The sequence below is a fragment of the Thermobia domestica genome, chromosome 15 (genome assembly GCF_964235325.1).
Source record: "Thermobia domestica chromosome 15, izTheDome1.hap1.1, whole genome shotgun sequence".
Lineage (NCBI taxonomy): Eukaryota > Metazoa > Arthropoda > Insecta > Zygentoma > Lepismatidae > Thermobia > Thermobia domestica.
This window is the reverse complement of record NC_137468.1, coordinates 78,853,333-78,875,256: the sequence shown is the minus strand read 5'-3', so window position 1 is coordinate 78,875,256 and position 21,924 is coordinate 78,853,333. Positions and strand designations below refer to the sequence as shown.

General features: G+C 36.1%; 1 protein-coding gene across 1 annotated transcript in view; it reads right to left on the bottom strand.

The window, feature by feature from the left end:
• Window positions 1–21,924, bottom strand: part of LOC145671539 (uncharacterized) — a 936,709-nt gene that overhangs the window by 87,720 nt on the left and 827,065 nt on the right. The window contains exon 4 of the mRNA XM_081740728.1: window positions 125–296. Within this exon, the coding sequence (XP_081596854.1) occupies window positions 125–296 (172 nt within the window). The remainder of the gene's footprint in view (window positions 1–124; window positions 297–21,924) is intronic.

Sequence of the window (21,924 nt, the reverse complement as noted above, 5' to 3'; positions counted from 1 at the left end):
AGAAAGAAAAGAAAAGAAAAAGAATTAGAGGAAAAGAAACAAAGAAAAAATAAATGAAAACAAAAAGAGAAAGAAAGAAAAGAAAATATAGTGAAAGGCTCTAATGCTTTAAGTGAAAACTTACCCTTCATTCTTCCTATTGTCTTCCTCATCGCTATCCGTCCGTTCTGCCGTGACGTCGCTGGGTGGAGTAAGCGTGGAACTTGGATACCCAGCCAAGAGACGCCCTCGACCTCGACCACGACGCAAAGAACTCATCCGAAACGATTGGCGGAAGCTTTGTAGGCCACGGTCAACTGAAAATAGAAAAAACACTTTTGAGTTTCAGGTAAAAATATATTCTTTTAAACTGTATTTTAATTATTTACAGAAGAAATAAATAGATAGCTGATCTATTTATTGTAGAAATACATTTGTTGTGCATTATTAGTAAAATTAATCAGAATAATCTGTAGTCTGCAAACATCTGGCTACTTCCAGTGATCTTTTAGCATATGAATCCTCAACAAGGGAGCACCCAGTTTTATTTATTTATAGAAATAATGTTCTTGCTGTTTATGGTGTCCTCTCATGTCACCTAATGGCTTATCAGTTAAAGAATTTTCCAAAATAATATTTTCGGCCATTATAATCAAGATGAAAATTCCCATTTCGCCTAATTTCTTCTCGAGTGAAATGGTGACGAGATGCAAAGAGGAAATTTCCGTACTCAAAAGCAAATTTCTGTACTACAAAATTGTGAAATAATAACCATTTGTTGTTCTTTTGTCCCATTCTTTCTAGTGTGGTTTGCATTGCGTTATTTGAAGCCCAAACTCAAGATTTTAAGTTCTGAAATCATTTCAACACGAAAGAACAACATGAATATGATTTTACAATTTCATAGAATGAGTGTTAACAATGTATCAAAAGTTTGTTCTTCAGTACAGAAATTATGTCCTTGAGTCTCTTCACCGTTTAAGGATAGATGGGGTTGGCGAAACGGAAATTCTCATCTTGCATAAATTGGCAGAAAGTATTATCTTGAAAAAATAAGCAGTAGCTGATACGCAGCAATTAGATGAACGTGAATTGGGATTGAATCGTGAAGAGAAAAGATTAATTACCACAGTGCACTGCTGTACTTTAAACAAGAACACACATATACGTTGTGTATATTATTGCATGATGTTTTACTTAAATGTCGAGTATTTGTGTCATTTTTGCTTTTTACTATATGATAGTATGCATTGACATGTATCGAGAAGTATGTATTCATCCTTTTTGTTTGCAATGAACTTGAATTTTGACAGCCTAAATTTACAGATTTCTTCAAAATTAATTTAAATGTACCGTACTTGTAAAAATTAGGGTTGACCACAGAGCGGCGGAACCGGTTCTTGGAAATCAGGTTTCAGAACCGGATCCGGAATCGGTTCTAGACCTGGATCCGAAAATCCGGTTCCAGAACCGGATCTTAGGAACCAGTTAAAGATCTGGATCCGTCTGGTTCCAAAACCGAATCTGAGGAACCGGTTTCACACCTGGATCTGAAAGCCCCCAAAGGCCCGTAAATTAGGCACAAAGTTCACCTTCAAAACACTACAATGAGGACCACGCGCACGTATCCTCCCAGCCCAAACCCGCTTGTACCATACAGAAAAAAAATTTTGGTCTACCAGTGAGTGTTTAGCCAAATAAGTTTGCCTGTTTAGCCAATGTGTTTGCCAGTTACCCAGTTTGTTTAACAAAATGAGACAAGCGGCCGCCGCCTGGGTGAATGCCTGTCGCTTCCACCATTTCATCTAGCACACTGTTCACAGCCTGCCAGCAGCTCGGTTTAGCGTAGGGATAGCCACAAAGTTCCGGTTAGGGCGGAACCGGTTCCAGATCTGGATCAGAAAAACCGGATCTAGAATCGGATCCGTTCAGAGCCGAAAAATGGTTCCACCAGGTACCGGTTCTGGCCATCCCTAGTGAAAATTGAATCTATATACTTTGAATCTGTTTATAATACTTCAATATACAATATCTGCTTGTGAGTAACGCTAATTCCTAATGGCTAGTATTTGCCGCTACGCTACGTTCACTGCCTGCTTACCTGTGTATCTGTATTTGAAAATGGATTATGATAATGATGTATATGAATGTGCATTATGTTTAAGGCTGTAATTAGTTAACTAAAATCCGAAACATATATAAAATCCATGCTAAACACAATATATACTAATTTAGTAACCATACAACATGAACACAATATGAAAATTATAGACAGTTTTCGGCGTTTACATTTTAAAAAAATGAAATGAAATATTTAAGTTTTACGTCCCACGCTTATGCCGGTTAGGCTAAAGGAGACGGTGATGAGAGATGAGTGAAGTGATGGAAAAAGAAAGTGGGAGGAAACGGGAGAACCCCGAGAAAACCCACGAGCACGGTGTTTGTCCATCACAAAGTCCACACGGCGCGGGCTTGGATCGCACCAGGGACCCCAAGTACCGGAGGTGAACGCTCTACCACTGAGCCACCGCACCCCCTCCGTTACATTTAAGACAGTCACCGCCAAACCATACTGCAATTTCACAGTCCGCACTCTTATTGTAACCGTAAGTCAGTTGGGCAAACTAAAAGAAAAAGTTATATATATATATATATATATATATATATATATATATATATATATATATATATATATATATATATATATATATATATATATATATATAGAGAGAGAGAGAGAGAGAGAGAGAGAGAGAGTGTGAGAGAGAAGTTTTAATTAAGCACGAGTTTAGTTTGTAGCGTACAGCGAGCATAATTCTTGCGAGTAACAACCTAGTATTTATAATTCATATCTAAAATAAGTAATATTAAATTTATGTATAAAAAACATAGTATTTTCAAAGTAAGGGACATTTAAAAGATTTGAAGAAGAAATCAGCAAAATACCATTAAAATTCACGATAATTTCAAACTAAAGAGAATATTTCCTTATATAAAGCAATGAGATAAAAAAATAAAGATGGCATGAGCAGAGCCGTAGCTAAGGGGGGGCCAGCGGGGCGCTTGCCCCGGGCGCTGATAGCAAGGGGGCGCCGAACGAGCAAGGAGAAAGAAAAAGTGATGTTGGACATGAGTAAAAGACGAGTCGCCCCCAGAAAGTATTGGCGCCCTATTAGATCAATATTGTTGTCGGTTATCAATGAAATACGTAGATATCTTAAAAATCTTCTTGCTCGCTTCGCTCGCAATCCTAGAGTTTAAGTAAGTCATAACAAGCTTTTACTTATTACTTGATGAGTTGTAGATGATTTGTTAATGACATGTGGTATACAAGGTCTCGAGTAATGACTTATAGTGTACGCAGGAGCATTTTCAAAATCAGAAACGAGCAAAGTCCTGTTCGGCATTTTGACAGTGATGAGTTTGCTCAGTTCAAAACGTTTTTCTACCCAATCCGATTAATCTCAACGCACAATGGGGCCAAAGCACTGAATTCTTGGCAAAAATAAGAATTCGCAATATGAAGCAGAAAATTGAAAGAAAACCAATTAGTTCGGTGTGTGCAGTGGTTACAATAATATTATTTCGACATTATTTTATCAAAAACATAGAGTTTTACATCATAAAAGGAAATGTTCCTTATATTCGCGCCTAAATTATATAACTGATTATATGATTGGGATAAACAAACGCGTGGGCAATATGATTTGATTTGGCAATTTACAATTGACTTACATTCTTACGCATGAAAGGAAAAAGTGTACTTATTCATTTTACAAATGAATAGTAACAAAATTGAAGAAAAGTTCTTGCTTCTCAAAATTATTTCAAAGTTGTGGAGAGCAGGGGCGGATCCAGGACCGACTTCTGGGGGGGGGCGGTGGGTTGTCATACTGCTACTATTAAGGGCTCCAAACTTTGGGATGGGTTTTATTTATATATATAAAATAAGAAAGTTCCTTTTCTAGGGGGGAGCGATCGCCCCCCCTGGATCCGCCCCTGGTGGAAAGTTCGTTGTGACAATGAAGCCCCCAACGAGGTCTGGCGGCAAAATTCCCAGAAACGATCTATATTCAACTTTGTCACTGCGTGCATGGGGATCACACGTCTAATAACCTAACACTTGCTCATAAATTCATCCAAGCTCAATTCAAAAGCAGCATTGCATCCAGAATGCGGTTTTCCTCAAACATTTTCATGTGCTATATTTCCCAAAAGTGCAAATATGTGCAGGTGCTCTCTTTGCATACAGTAAGAACAATATTTCCGCTACGACATATTAAAAATCACAAACATATTATGCCATATTTTCTACTAAAATGCCATTCTATCGTTTGACTATATTTTATATGCTTTCAGTACCACAGTATTTTCCAAATATGATAGGTAGGGGATTACCATAGGGATATGATAATGATATTAACATCATTCCAAATATGATTATTGACTACACATCACATCAACATTCTAAATATACATACATGTGAGTCGTGTCACCATATATTCCAGCCACTAATTATCTACACGCAATATAGGAATAGTCGCATTCAAAGTCAATTTCCTATCTTCTGTCACTAAGCAGCGTCTCCCCGGCTTCGGTGGATAACCAAATTTACACGTTCCATGAGTTCATTGCAAACTGCTATCACTTCTTTTCCTGCACACTATTTAATGTGTACACTATTAAGGTTTCATTATAACAAATTATATCTAGTCAATCTTTTATTTCATTTTTCGAGTTTTTGCTAAGAATTGCCTGGTTTGGCCCCACTGTGCGACGGTGAGAATGAAGGTATGAAAGTGAGAAGAATGAAGAGACACATTCAAGCTGCTGTTTGCGTGGGAATATTAAAAATAAAGGTAAACGAGGGGAACAACAACATTTTCGAACTTCAAGCAGTTGTAGAATAGGGGCTTAAGGGATCATAAATTAGCCTAACGAAGTTCGACTTTTTCAGACTCTAATCACTATCAATGATTTATTTTTATATTCCATTGACATATCAAATGCTTCCAATTCAGAGGAATTTATTGGGGTCATTTTTTCATCAACTTTTTGTATCGCCAGCATATTATTTTGTGCATGCGTGTCTAGTTGTGTGACGTTTTTATCTATCTACATACATACAAAACATAAGTAACTTACACACATTCTTCACATATGTACGTGTTAGTGTATTTTAATATGTTAATCAATAATAAGTACCTTAAATTCGGAACTTTCTATCATTAAGAAATTACTATAATTTCAGACATATGTAGTAGCCAAAGTATATTTAGGATTTTAAAAAATGAAATCTTTGAGTTTTACGTCCCACGGTTATGCCGGTTAGGCTAAAGGAGACGGTGATGATGAGTGATGGATGAAAATGGTGGAATGAAGAAAGTGGGAGGAAACGGGAGAACCCCGAGAAAACCCACGCACACGGTGTTTGTCCACCACAAAGTTTACTTGGCGGGGGATTTAGGATTTTAAGTACAAACATTGAAAACATATTCTTCACCTCCATCGATCAATATTTAGAAATTCATAAAGAAGGCTCCTTTTGAATTTCCATTACATTTTACAAAATATTTTTTACCGTTAAAAGATCGAAATCAAAATACTATTGATGTGGTCACATACAAAATAAAAGTAAGAAGTTTACAATTATTACTGGAAATTAATACTGTCACCCATTTCGAACAATTTAAAAGCACACAGTTTTTAATGTATTGAAATCATTTTTTATCGATAGTATGAAACGTTGTAAATAGTAGTAACTTTCCATAACTGTTCTCCTAGTGAATTTGTATATAACCAAGGGTAGTTTTGTCAAGTTTAACAAAAAGTCCAAAATAAGGCTCTCGAAAACAGCTCTTATTTGAAAAAGGGTACATAATGATCGTTTTTGGTTGTTGCAATGGTTTGGTCTTTCCAAGAAGATGAATAAAAATTCAGCGTAGCATAACAACAAAAGCTGCTTTTCTTTTATATATATATATATATATATATATATATATATATATATATATATATATATATATACATATACATATATATATATATATATATATATATATATATATATATATATATATGATTGGTAAGGTCAGTGTAGGGGGCGCTGAATTCTACTTCGCCCCGGGCGCCGAAATCTTTAGCTACGGCTCTGGGCATGAGTGTTCTACACTCTTAATACCAAAATTATTTGAACTGCCTCGTCGTTATGTTGTTAGCGTACGAGCCTTCGGGAAACTCGGGTTAGATTCCCGGTGGAAGCTCATGTGGTTCGGATCCCACATTAAGATGTAGGTCCACGTTTCACATAGCCCCGCTGCTGAACGAGACGCTAACTCTGGTCCAACCAAATCTATTCACCTCGTTATCGGAAAAGTGTGGTTCAGAAACACCACAACAATGAATGCCTGAAGAATATATTCATCCTGAGATGACGATGAGTCTATAAAGAAGAACAGTTCACAGATCTGGTTTGACAAGATTCTAACTCAGAAAATTTTCAAAATTGAAATTATGACATCAAAACGTTTGTAAAACCCTTGGTTTGCATTCCTTTAACACTGAGTGCTATCTGGTGTTACATAGCAGAAATAGCAAAGTAACAGAGTTCTAACTCCGAACGAAAATTTTATCATAGTTTGGAACCGAAACACTCAGTTCCTTAATCCGTGATTCCGAACCTTTTTCGACTGAAATTGTCGTTACAGCTTGAAAAACCGTTATATGCACAACTGACAATATTCCTGGAGAGCAAAAAACGTTTTCTCATAATTTACATTATTAACAAATGTCATTTGTGTCTCCTTATTGCAAGAAAATTACCAAGAATTCACAGATAGAATAAAAGGGAAAATGCAAAAAGACTTTCTGCTTACGTTGAAGCATATAAGTAGGTTGCGACGAAAATGTCACAGCAGTTTTTCGAAGTGCAGCGACGAAATGTCTCGTATGAAGTTTAGAGCAGGGTTTGTCGGCTTGTGATACACGAACCACTGGTAGAACGCGAGCCTCTCTTGGTGGTACATACGATTTATGGTGGTATTAATAATTAATATGCTTTGATAGTACGCCAGCGCAAAAGATTGACAACCCCTTCTCTAGAGGTCTTCGAGATGACATTAATTTTTTAACTTCGAAACTATGCTATGGAAAGTGAGGGAAGTCTTAGAGAACGGCATTTTACACTCATGTCTAAAATGATTGTCGGATATCTGTAACTGACATCTTGTAAGAATATAATTTGACAATGATTTTGCTGGGTACTTTTAGTACTGATACTATGTGTATAATCGGGAAATGTAGGCTATATTTTTGATAAATTTCATAGGAAAAGAATTATAAATACAAAAATTAGAATGAGTAAAACAAAATGTTGCTAAATGGACAAGGAAGAAAGTTTTATTTTCATTTTATTGTTCTTATTTACTGCTTTTTTGACATGAAATTTGCCACATAGATATATTTGCAAATTAAACATATACTAACATTATAAGAACTACCGGTCGAATTCGTAATCAAATTATATTTCTATATTCAATTTCTGCGTATATTTATAGACATACGATAATAATTTTGGACATGAGTGTACCATACATTACAATATAAAATTCTATCACCGACCTGTCACAAGAACTAGAGCAGTGATTCCCAGTCTGGGGTTCGCGCCTCCAAGCGCAAGTAAAAAACAAGCAAATGGTGTGCAAGCTACTGACAAAAATGAACTACGAATATTGTAACAAGAGGGCGTTACATTAAATACCATACAAACACAAAACAACTATTAAGTAAGAACTGTGATTTTATTAAGAACAAAGGTGGTAAAAAATAGTTTCGTTTCATAGTTGTGAAACTATGATAGACTTCCAAAATATGCGAATCCAATATTGAAACAGATCTATAACTTACGGCCGCAATAGAAAAATAGTGTTAGTTACCAAACTATGCGAATTCAACATTGAAACAGATCTATAGCTTATGGCCGAAATAGAAAAATAGTGTTAGTTACCAAACTATGCGAATTCAACATTGAAACAGATCTATAGCTTATGGCCGCAATAGAAAAATAGTGTTAGTTACCAAACTATGCGAATTCAACATTGAAACAGATCTATAGCTTACGGCTGCAATAGAAAAATAGTGTTAGTTACCAAACTATGCGAATTCAATATCTATTTTTCTATTGCGGCCGTAAGCTATAAATATATTATATTTATAGCTTACGGCCGCAATAGAAAAATAGTGTTAGTTACCAAACTATGCGAATTCAATATTGAAATATATTTATAGCTTACGGCCGCAATAGAAAAATAGTGTTAGTTACCAAACTATGCGAATTCAATATTGAAATATATTTATAGCTTACGGCCGCAATAGAAAAATAGTGTTAGTTACCCAACTATGCGAATTCAACATTGAAACATATTTATAGCTTACGGGCGCAATAGAAAAATAGTGTTAGTTACCAAACTATGCGAATTCAACATTGAAACATATTTATAGCTTACGGCCGCAATAGAAAAATAGTGTTAGTTACCAAACTATGCGAATTCAATATTGAAACAGATCTATAGCTTACGGCTGCAATAGAAAAATAGTGTTAGTTACCAAACTATGCGAATTCAATATTGAAACAGATCTATAGCTTACGGCCGCATTAGAAAAATAGTATTAGTTACCAAACTATGCGAATTCAACATTGAAACATATTTATAGCTTACGGCCGCAATAGAAAAATAGTGTTAGTTACCAAACTATGCGAATTCAATATTGAAACAGATCTATAGCTTACGGCCGCAAAAGAAAATAGTGTTAGTTACCAAACTATGCGAATTCAACATTGAAACAGATCTATAGCTTACGGCCGCAATAGAAAAATAGTGTTAGTTACCAAACTATGCGAATTCAACATTGAAACAGATCTATAGTTTACGGCCGCAATAGAAAAATAGTGTTAGTTACCAAACTATGCGAATTCAATATTGAAACAGGGGCCGCGGTGGCTCAGTGGTAGAGCGTTCACCTCTGGTCCTTGGGGTCCCGGGTTCGATCCCAGCCCCCGCCAAGTGAACTTTGTGGTGGAGGGTAGAGGGGCATTTTCTATTCATTGCAACAATATTTGATTGCTAACTCCGTGCTCGTGGGTTTTCTCGGGGTTCTCCCGTTTCCTCCCACTTTCTTCATTCTAGCATTTCATTCATTTCTCATAATCACCGTCTCCTTTAGCCTAGCCGGCATAACCGTGGGACGTAAAACTCAAAGATTTCATTTCATTTTCAATATTGAAACAGATCTATAGCTTACGGCTGCAATAGAAAAATAGTGTTAGTTACCAAACTATGCGAATTCAACATTGAAACAGATCTATAGCTTATGGCCGCAATAGAAAAATAGTGTTAGTTACCACTTACGGCATTAGTAGAGAGATACAGGACAAGACTGAATCTTTTCTCGAGACACTCCATGGATTCCAAAAAAAAAAAAAAAAATGCTTATCGCTATGTACTGTCATTTTTGCTCTACGGCGATCAATTGTTTAAACCGGAAATCGTTGGGTTCTTCCACTTCCGGTTTGAATAGAGGATTAACGGAGGATACGGAACCTACTCCTAAAACACTGAATTGACTTCAAAAAAACCGGTTCTCCATACATGTTACCGTTTATCCTGTATAAATATCAATAATGAAACCGGAAGAACTAGTAAATTTCTATCATTTTAGATTTAGTTGAGTGTTACAGGTGAAGATTGTATATTTTCTCAATACGGTGAATAGATTGTAAAATACCGCTTGCCGCTATCAATTACCACTTTTCTTCTATTTGGCGATCAACGGTGAAACTGAAAATGGAATATATTTACCACTTCCGATTCGAATAGAAGGTTACTGGAGGATGCGAAAACTTTGCTTGGGATGCAGAATCAATTGAAAGAAACTGCTTTTCGATATATTTTACAGTTTGTGCTTTGTATAAATGAATATTGAAACCGGAAGTACTAGTAAATCCCAGCCAAATCTGGTTTTCGTAGGATGTTACAGCGGTTGCGGTATGTTTTCATGAGACACCGAATGGATTAAAAAAAAAATCATCAACGTTTAAACCGGGAAGTGTTGATTTCCTTCACTTCCAATTTGAATAGAGCATTAATGAAGAAGGGGACGCAGTGGCTCAGTGGTAGAGCGTTCATCTCCGGTGCTTGGGGTCCCTGGTTCGATCCCAGCTTGCGTCGTGTGGACTTTGTGGTGGACAAACACAGTGCTCGTGGGATTTCTCGAGGTTCTACCGTTTCATCCCACTTTCTTCATTACACCAGTTCATTCATTTCTCATAATCACCGTCTCCTTTGGCCTAACCGACATAACCATAGAACGTGAAGCAAAGATTTCATTTCATTTCATTAATGAAGAATATAGAATCTATTCTTGGGATGCTAACATATAACCTCTATTATGAGAATTTAAATTAAGACACTGGTGAAGGTAGAACTAGTAAATTAAGTTGAGCAGTTTTTCTGTCATTTACACCCAAACACACATAAATATCTCACGTCACAATTTTTAGATTTCCAAACTATGGTATACATATTCGAAAATATGGGAATTCTTGTGTTCGTTTGTGTGTCTGCCTTTCGCCAGGTATAAGCAATAAACGGTAAGACATAGCAAGAAATAGTGTTCTGATATGGATTAAACGTTCTATTATCCCGTAATCTTTATCTCCACTTCCTCTGCTCCTCTGAAAATTGGTTGTGGGTCAAATTATAGCTGTATGTTACCAGTAACGTGTAACACTATTTCTGGTTTTGCTCAGGTTAATCAATTATTGTTTCTTCAGAGTCTGAATTATGGACTGTCAAATTGAAAAGCTGGTTAATCACCAACATGTTCTCCTGTACAAGTTTCACAAAGATTTCAGTGCCGCAAAGGAAGCCAGACAAATCTGTGCAGTGTATGAAGAGCATGCTATTACTGAAAGAATTATCCAAAATTTGTTTGACAGGTTCCGAAGTGGAAATTTGCAATTAAGGGATACCCAATGTTCTGGTCTCCCATTCCACTTTGGTGAGGACCACTTCAACGACTTGATTCACCGTGATCCACATCAAAGCACCCAGATATTGACCATGGAATGGGCAATGGACAGGTAACTGTTGAGCGACATCTTCAACATGTAATGTACCATTACAGTTGAAAGTAATGGCAAATTTTTTTTTACGCACCCTGTACCTAGTATTTTTTTATTCAATTTCGGTTTAGTTACACAATTTATTTACTCTCTTTACTTCGAATTAAATATAATGAATCGAAAGGTTTCATTAGTAACCATATTCCCACTGAATAATATGCTTATTTATATTTTGCTTAAGTGTAAATCCCATTTTCGCATATACAAGTCGAATAGTTACAAGGTTTACCATTCTGACGTCATACCGAAACATAGTTCCGTCATTGGATATAAATTTTCTTAATTTCAGACCAATGTAGAATTTAGTCAGGTACCTAATCTTTCCCTCACCCCCTCTCACTAGTCCATAGTCACTTTCAGATCCGGTTATATCTGGATTTGCCAAATTTCTATTTGTTTTGTAATTTCCGCGGCTAAAGTTTTCGTTCTGATTGGAGGAATTCTCCTACCTCTGGCTTTTTCGGCGCAATGTTATCAGAATAATCGAAGACACACTAGCAGGAACAGCTTGTGATTTTCTTGCCAAATATTTTTCGGGAAGGATTCGAATTTCCAAGGACAACTAAGGTAACATATAATGTAATTCAATAGTTAAAGATTTACAACGGAATAGGAGCCCGGAAAATCCACAAATTTTGGTAAAGAAGCTGCAATTCAGTGAAATAAGGATTGGTGTTTACATGACGCCATGATGTCATCATTTTAGAACAAATATAGTGGAAGTGTGATTCTACCCTCCTCTTCTTTCAAACCATAGATTCAGTTAGGGATTAGGGGAAATACGACCTGGTTTTGTGTATTTTGTTCGTGTATACAGTAAATGTGATTTTTTTTGTAAGTGTCTGTATGTAGTAGATTTTGCAATGTTAACTCTCAGAATGGCAGCTTAAGCTAGCGTAAAAGGGCTCCTATCCCCTTTTCCAAGTTGAACCAATTCTAGCGGGGGGATGGGTTAGTTATTGTTTGTTTTAGGGCCTTTTCCCCTTTCAGGGGAAGGGTCCCTTAATAAATCTCGTTAAGGTGCCCCCAGGGCATCAATCTTTAGCAATCATTATGTAAACAATTGGCCAGGTCAATTGGACCTAGGGTTACCTTTCTCATTTTGCCCCCCCTAAATTAAATAGAGCCAACTGTATATACCAACAAGGGAGTACTTTTTCTCAATATGAATGTAATTAAATGGTGTTTGTTTAGTTAGTAGTATTTATGTGTAGCATTTATAGTGGTGTGTAGTTCGTAGTTCTGTGTGAGTGTATGAATTTTCGGTTAGGACATTGTATAAATATGCGTTAATTTAGTACCATTTTTCTAACATAAATAAACCAGAGTAAATATTAGATTCCTGATTGATGAGTACAAGTATATATTTCAGTACACGGTAAATTATGCCTCCACTACAGCGCCATAGTGCCCGTTTTCGGTAGTCAATTGTTTGTTGATATTACGACATCGCATGACTTAGTGATCTAGATTGTTTGATTTTGGCCATTTATTCTCAAATTACATCCCGTGGACATGGTTTTCGGTTCAGATGAGTATACATTCATATAAGATAGCATGAGATCTTACTGTACTGAAAATTTCAGCTTGCTAGGTCCAGTAGTAATTGAAATATCCACTGAAATAAAGAATACCTATTTTCTTAATAGAAGTAAAGCCCATATGCTGTTACTGTTTGTTTCAAAATGTAGTATTAAATTCTCTTTTCCCGTGGCTGTAGAAAAATTCCATTGTTGCTTTAGTTTTATCAACAAATCAGAAATAAATTAATCGTTGACAATTTAACTTTCAGTAAATACACATATGATTTTTTTTTAAACTGCGAAGTAAATACAATTTGGGTGCTTCGAAACAAAGAGTACGTGGTTCGATGAATGTTATCTGTGGTAGTTTGAGCGTGATAGATTGTGATAATTATATATTTATTAGTGTGTAATATAAATATGTGTATGGCCTGCGTGTAAAATGTATGAAATAGGGTGTCTATAAAATATTTCTTCGTGTGGAAATGAGTAAATAATGATTAAATGTAACGATATAATAATAATGCGATTATAATGTGAAGTGAATGAGATGATATGACACCTATATTTAAATGGATAGGCCTAGTGTATGTTATATAGTGAAAATATGAATACGTTTACTAAAAAAAATCTCTCGCGTTTTGACTTCTACACCAGTACATTCATCCAACCGAGTTTGCTACTTGGATAGTAAATTGTAGTTGGGAATTGTGTGTTACTTCGCATTAAAGTACCTCATAATAACAGCCCCGGATCTTAAGCCTTTCAATAGATAGGGTAGCATCATGTGGGAATTACTTCTAAAGGTTGACAAAAATGATAACTAGGAAAAGATAACTGCTATATTCTGTGATCTTCGAAAAGTACAGGTTCGGTCATTTGTACCTTTAACATTCATTATCTCTCCGAGATTTTTTTTTCGTTGCTTACCTTATGTATTTATTATGCAGTGCTCATATAACTCAGTTCGGACTATCCGATTAAATCAACTACTACTAAATTAATATTTATGTCATTTCCGTACCCGGGCATCGACCCCATCCCACCTTGAATATTTTCGTCTTCTTTTCTGTTTCCAAACTAGATAGTGATGGAAATTAATCGATGCCTCAGAATTTAGCGCATTCTGCGAAGGGGAGCTATCGGTGAAGTTTGGCAATAGAAATCACCGATCCAAAATCCAGTTTATTTAATATTTTTTTTTATTTTGGCAAAGTATCATTAGGGATATCTTAGCTATTACTTTTACTCTAGTTTCTTTACTGTCCTTGAACCTTCTTAGTTCTTCTGAGGGGGTCGAATATTTTTTTTACTTACTTAGCGATTTCAAAATTGGGGACGCAGTTACCTGGTCCCTTGCCCCTTTCCTTTTATCCTGCTGGTTTGGGCCGGATACGGGGCTCAGATTTCAATCTTACAAGCAAATTCTTGTGGGATTGGGATCTGATGGACACAGACTTGCATCCTTGGCAGCAGGGCGCCCCCTAGGTTATGTATTTGGTAAGCCGAACCCTTTTTGGCATAAAAGAGAATATTTGGTTATAGCATGTTGTATACGTAAATTCGACCACTTATCTTTCGTAGTTGTAGTGTTCTGTCTCTTCTCTCTCTTTACCTATTCTTCTTCTACTTCTCTAGAGTTATTTTTTTTTATTTTTCTACCTCCCCCCCGGTTTCTGAAACTCATTAAAACATACAATATTCATATCACTTATTTCGATCGTATGTACTAACTGAGACATCGAGGGATGCAATTCGTGGAGGTATTGCAGCACATCTGAGGACCATTTTCGCGATATTCAATCCACCACGGGAGAAACTGACGAGAAGGTACACTATGCTTTCTGATTCCTAGAAACTTATTTGTTATTCATTGATCGTACAAATTATACCCATTGACGACTGATTTCTGGTTTTTCTTTCTATTGATTGGTCATATAGTGTGTATGTATTAGTAGTTTGGGCCCACTAGTTTCGAATAACCTTGATTTTTTTCTTTCTCTGTATATATATATGTACTTACATAGTTTGAAAAGTTACGTGCCTGCTCTATTTGTTGTATTTCCACCTCTTATGTCAACGTATTAAATAACACCAATTATTTCTTTATACGCGGATCTTTAGTAAATTGAGAATGATTATTGATTATCGGGTTTATATATAAAGTACAATGTTGCAACCTTATGAGGGGAAAAAGTGAATTTTTATAGTCAGGGTTTTTGTTTATTTTGAGCCAATAAAATATGAATACTTGTCGAATATAAAAAGGTTATGTAGAATTTAAATGTCGACGAAATATTAAGATGGATATTAAAGTGAAATTTATTATATTGAGTAATATATATATATATATATATATATATATATATATATATATATATATTATATATATATATATATATATATATATATATATATATATATGCGAGTATGTATGTAAAGGGCTCGGTATTTACCCTGGTTGTTTTTAGGTTGCCATAGACTTTTGACACCCGATATTGACCAACTATTTGTGATATATAGTATTACCGCGTAAATTGTAATAAATGACATTTTGTTGAGTTGTTATTGATGTTTGTGACTATTAAAGTTGAATATCATGTTAAATACTGCATGTAAATAAAACAAGTAGCAGGTGGTAAGAAAAGTAAAAATAACCTAATCCTTATCCAAATTTATTTTGCGAGATCATAGTGAAATTAGTAAGCTACGAAACAGTGTGCCCCACCAACTAATCTTCTATCAGAAAACTGTGAAACAAATCCTTCCCCTACGATCGGAAACCTAACTATTCAGTGACTAGAATCTTTTGACTACACGATCTATACTAGAAAAAAAATTAGTGATCTTAAATTCAATGAACTGAAATTTGGTTAATAATTTAATGTGAATACAGGAATATGGAAATATGTTCCCAATGTTTGGGACTGGACTCGATATTTTAAATCTTGATAAACTTTGAAATTTTATATCAAGTGCGTCAAGTGACGAAATGAGAAATTTATATATATATAATATGAAGTAACTATTTGTCTGTAATTAAAACAAAAACGATTAAATACTCTCATGGACACAAATCTTAGTGAATAAAGAGAGTTGAAAAAGGAGTTATTATCGACGTGAGAACAAAGACTCATAAAATTGTCGAAATGTCTCCTCTTGGGACAGAGACTCAATAAAATACTACTAAAGTGCTTTTTTTTAAAGAATGATTAACCAATTATATTTTTTTTCTTTCTTTTTTCCGCAATGATATGTATTCATTGCACTGAATCTTAAATATATTGACCTTTGAATTTTCTTTTTTTTCTCCTCTATTTTTGTCTTTCGTCTTTTGTCGAATTTTTTTTTTATGTAATCGAACTTTTAATATCTCTAGAAAGAGAAATGTGTTATTTGATATTGCTGAAAGTAGCAGATTTCTGTGCATGCTTATGAAACATTCTTTTCATGTATTAAATTTTTCCTGTTATGTCAAACTAAGTTTTCTTTTATTGAAATGTAATAAATGTCTATAGAAATGTAGTTAGGTTAGTTTAATTCAACTAAATACAACCTGAAGTATACATTGTCCTGTATGAATGTGTGTGTGAGTGAAATGTAGGTTTAGTATTAAGTGCACCAATTATTGTGACATATATGTGTGACTTATTATAATTAATGATAGTTAGCAATTAAAGTCATTGAATGTCAATACTAACTTAATTTAAGTTGGCTCTATGAAGGAAGTAAAAAGGACCGAAGTAGCCTGAACGAATGATCATCATGGGAGAACTGTGAAAGTCAAAATCTTCGACAAATATGTGCTACTCTAATTTTTTTTCTTTCCTGTGGTCGATTCTAACATGCCATCAACTTCGTTGTTTGTTTTTTATATATTGGATATTAGTCTAGAACTTCTGGAAATATTGAATAAACGGTTAAATTAAACTTTCTCATCTATCTCAGAGCTAGATTGGGATAATTCGGTAGTTTGGGTTAAATGGATCTAGATCTGGGATGTATGGGTTAACATGTGTCTACCTTTGATCACCTTAATACCAAACACTCACCCAATAGCTATCGTAAATAATCCCAATTCAATAATTATTCACTTTCCCTTTACCATATTTCTCAAAATATCCAGTAACAGTTTCCTCTTTATCACCTTCTTACTTTACCCCTTTCCTCTTCTATCTTCCTTTTTCTTTCTTCATCTTCTTCTTCTTTTTTTAATAAAACTGAAAAGGGGGTCGTGACTGGGAATTCTATATGTAATAAACACGGTCATGTATTTATTTGATTTTATTTTCTTTAGAAGTCCGATAAAAAGTTTTCTCATTTCGGTCGAACCTAGTATGTTCGAAATTAAGAAATGGATATTATATTCCAATATGATTAGACATAAGCTGATAGCTTCATGAACATCCCCACCAGGGGTGAAGGGTTCCCACTCACGACTTATTCCATGCATCGCATTTGTTACAAAGATTTCTTTCTTTACTTCTTTCTTGCCCTTTATCAGTTTTAGATTGGAAAAGGTGACAGGATTCGTTGTTATGGAAACGGTGGTTTCTATGGCAACGGCCCTTTTTCAGTTTTAGAGTGGCGACACGTGACAAGACTGTTGCCATGGTAACGCATGTTTGCTGTGGTAACGGATCTGAAAATGCTTATTGAATAATACAAGTTATGCCAATCAGTTTTTGATTGGCGAACCGCGACAAGAATGGTTGTCATGGCAACGTTTGTTCACATGGCAACGGATCTCAGTTTAAATGGCGACCGATAGATCTGAAATTTTTTTTAAGAATGTCAAAGAGTGAGGTTGAGGGCATGTTGAATTGATTACAACATTGAAATTAATAAGAGAAATTTTATAGTCAAGTGAAACAAGTAGAGTCGTTGGCTACTTTGTCATTTTTGCTTCCTTTTCTAAGGGGGAAAAAGAAAAGGAGTGTCAATTTTTTTCTAAATTAGAACTAAACGCTAGAAGGGTTCAAGGAAGGAAAGAGAATGGGAGTCCTTTAATTCATGAGTAATACTTGTCTGGATAGCGAATAAGTATTTTATAGTATATGTGTATTTTTGATATATATCTTGTCTTTTGTAAAGTGTATAGTGTGTCAAAGCTATGGCAACAAATAAAAAAGTTGTTTTGTCACAGGACGAATGTGAAGTCACGTGCACTCAATGCACGTTAGATGAAAAAGAGAAAAGATCTCGCGCCCCGCGGAGATTAATAAGATGCACCGGTTGTGGACTAAAATGGATCCACTTTGCTTGCACAAATTTGGATGATACTGCTGAAAATGCAGAAAAAGTTCAAACCGGCGAAATAATAAAATACTGTGAGGATTGTGAAAAAGACCGAGGCCAAATATCTCCAGCGGAGATATCTGACCTCGATGATGAGGAAAAGAATGGAAATCACAGTGATTCTCGGGATCAGACGGCAAACCCGAAGGAAGGAATGTCATCTGGAGGGTCTGACACGTCTGCATTAATTCGCCAAATGATGCAAATGATGAACAACAAATTTGATGAATTGAAACAGAACGGTGCAGATCTGAGACGTGAGATAAATGAAAAGTTAGATCAAAATAGTGCAGATCTGAGGCGTGAGAATGCAGAAATGAGACGTGAAATAAATGAAAAGTTTGATACCTCGAAACGAGAGACCGACGCTCGATTCGAGGTACTAAACAATAAATTTGACCAGATCTCTTTAGACTTTGCTTCTTCGATTAGCAAATTGAAAGAGCAAACGTCTACTGAACTAGAGCAGGTTAGATACCAGGCCCAACATTCTACCGAGCAGCTCAGAGACGAAACAAATAAAAAATTAAATGAAATAGATGTAAGGTTTGAGAGTACAAACAAAAGATTTTGTGACATCGAACAAAAGGTTGAACAGCAGCAGGCTGAAATAAGTAAATTAAATGTTGCAATATCCAACCTATCAATAGAAACTAAACTAGAGTCGGTTGATCAAAGAATTAGTCAAATTCAAACCGAAGTAGACAGTCTTAAGGGGAATATTACTAAATTGGAAATCGTCAAGTCTGATATCTCATATCCTTTTCCTGATGGCGATTCTCCAGGGAAAATTTTCCCAGAAACAAGTAACGTCCAACCGGGAAAGAGTCAAGTGTTGCCTGATGCACGGGACACAGCAATGTATTGCCCCCCGCATCAGCCAACCTCGAAATCATGGTTGAGTAATTTCGATGTACCGATGCAGTCGAGTGTTGTGACTACAACAGTAACTAGCGTAAATGCTCACTCTACCTTTGGAATGGTACAATCTTACAGCGTGCTGCCAGGAGGGGAAAGGAGATGTGCCGGACAGTCGGTTGCTGCCGTGGTGGGTCCTAAGTTCGAACCTCACATGGTCAACACTAATTATAAAACCTCTCTTGGTCATATGGGCGCGTTCAGTTCGGTGACCACTCCGTCGGTGGCAAATCCGGTGACAACCCCAACCGCTCAGGATAACGCGTTAATTCCAATAGATTCTTTTCCTGCCCCGTATAGTATGAGCTCTAAAGTTTCCCTCCGGGATATGGAACGTTTTCCCACTTTCGATGGGAACATTGCTAACGGGTTACCTCGAGTTTTCCTGCGAAGATTGCAGCAATATCTAGATATGTACAAACTTACTGATGGGGAACGCCTACAAATAGTCGAAAAATGTTTGATTGCCGCTTCGGGCGCATGGTTTGCCTCTGTTAAATACCAAATCCGGACGTTCAGTGATTTTTTTATTCTTTTCAAAGAAGAGTATTGTAATGAGCACATCGAGCGGCTCCAAAAGAGAAACTTACAATCACTCCGGTATGATCGCTCCAAGTATGGGTCCCTTTTGGACTATGCTTGGAAAATCATTGAACTATATTATCAGATAGCTGAACATCCCTCTCAGGCCGAACTGGTAGATATTATAGTTAACGCTCTTCCACACGATGAATCCCGGGCCATAGCGTCCCACTTGTGCCAAACGGTGCGAGAAGTTACCTCACGTTTAGCTGCCTTGTGCGGCAAGGAAGTTGGTGGTCCACCAAAACGATACTTCGCCCGACAGGCAAAGATTCTAAAACCGACGAAGACGAAGGTAACGGCAAGTTGCCAGACAGATTTCCTGAGTTATACCCAAGCTGGATCTCGTTATCCTAGTGGGTATGGCTCAGAAAACAACAATAATGGCCGGCGACTATTCAGGAATCGGCCCATGTTCAACAATCGCCGGAGTTATCGTCCCTATGACCGTACCAACATGGAATCGAACCCGGATAGGGGCGATAACACCAGGAGGAATTTTAACAGGACGTACGGAAGAAGGGAGAACGGTAATAGTCAGTGTAATAACAATAATAGTAACAATAATGTAAATCGACCCCAGAATTCAGTCCCTTCGCAAGTGCGTGGTAACGGTGAGCCTAGAACAATACTAAATAAAAGTGATAGTCGAGAAACTAGATCCTAATGTCATCTGATATGCTAGTCGGCGAGTGAAGCCTCACGAGTTGTCTCTGTTGATGTCTCAGTTAGAACTTCTGTCCGCTCTATTGCTATGTGAACACTGCTGAAAAAAAAAGTATCGGAACTCACAATTTTCGAAATTTAAAGATTTTCAATTGTACAGAAGATAAACGTAGTGAATTACTCGCGCAATATCCCAAGTAGATATAATATACTGTCCTAGTGTGACTGGTAACATTTGAATGGGATGAATGAGTGTGTTAACTTAACAAGCATCAGTAGTTAGTATTCCCAATTAGCAAAATTTTGTTATTCTAACAAAATTTTGTTAATGGGCCGGAGAAAACTGTAATGTACCATTACAGTTGAAAGTAATGGCAACTTTTTTTTACGCACCCTGTACCTAGTAATTTTTTTATTCAGTTTCGGTTTAGTTACACAATTTATTTACTCTCTTTACTTCGAATTAAATATAATGAATCGAAAGGTTTCATTAGTAACCATATTCCCACTGAATAATATGCTTATTTATATTTTGCTTAAGTGTAAATCCCATTTTCGCATATACAAGTCGAATAGTTACAAGGTTTACCATTCTGACGTCATACCGAAACATAGTTCCGTCATTGGATATAAATTTTCTTAATTTCAGACCAATGTAGAATTTAGTCAGGTACCTAATCTTTCCCTCACCCCCTCTCACTAGTCCATAGTCACTTTCAGATCCGGTTATATCTGGATTTGCCAAATTTCTATTTGTTTTGTAATTTCCGCGGCTAAAGTTTTCGTTCTGATTGGAGGAATTCTCCTACCTCTGGCTTTTTCGGCGCAATGTTATCAGAATAATCGAAGACACACTAGCAGGAACAGCTTGTGATTTTCTTGCCAAATATTTTTCGGGAAGGATTCGAATTTCCAAGGACAACTAAGGTAACATATAATGTAATTCAATAGTTAAAGATTTACAACGGAATAGGAGCCCGGAAAATCCACAAATTTTGGTAAAGAAGCTGCAATTCAGTGAAATAAGGATTGGTGTTTACATGACGCCATGATGTCATCATTTTAGAACAAATATAGTGGAAGTGTGATTCTACCCTCCTCTTCTTTCAAACCATAGATTCAGTTAGGGATTAGGGGAAATACGACCTGGTTTTGTGTATTTTGTTCGTGTATACAGTAAATGTGATTTTTTTTGTAAGTGTCTGTATGTAGTAGATTTTGCAATGTTAACTCTCAGAATGGCAGCTTAAGGTAGCGTAAAAGGGCTCCTATCCCCTTTTCCAAATTGAACCAATTCTAGCGGGGGGATGGGTTAGTTATTGTTTGTTTTAGGGCCTTTTCCCCTTTCAGGGGAAGGGTCCCTTAATAAATCTCGTTAAGGTGCCCCCAGGGCATCAATCTTTAGCAATCATTATGTAAACAATTGGCCAGGTCAATTGGACCTAGGGTTACCTTTCTCATTTTGCCCCCCTAAATTAAATAGAGCCAACTGTATATACCAACAAGGGAGTACTTTTTCTCAATATGAATGTAATTAAATGGTGTTTGTTTAGTTAGTAGTATTTATGTGTAGCATTTATAGTGGTGTGTAGTTCGTAGTTCTGTGTGAGTGTGTGAATTTTCGGTTAGGACATTGTATAAATATGCGTTAATTTAGTACCATTTTTCTAACATAAATAAACCAGAGTAAATATTAGATTCCTGATTGATGAGTACAAGTATATATTTCAGTACACGGTAAATTATGCCTCCACTACAGCGCCATAGTGCCCGTT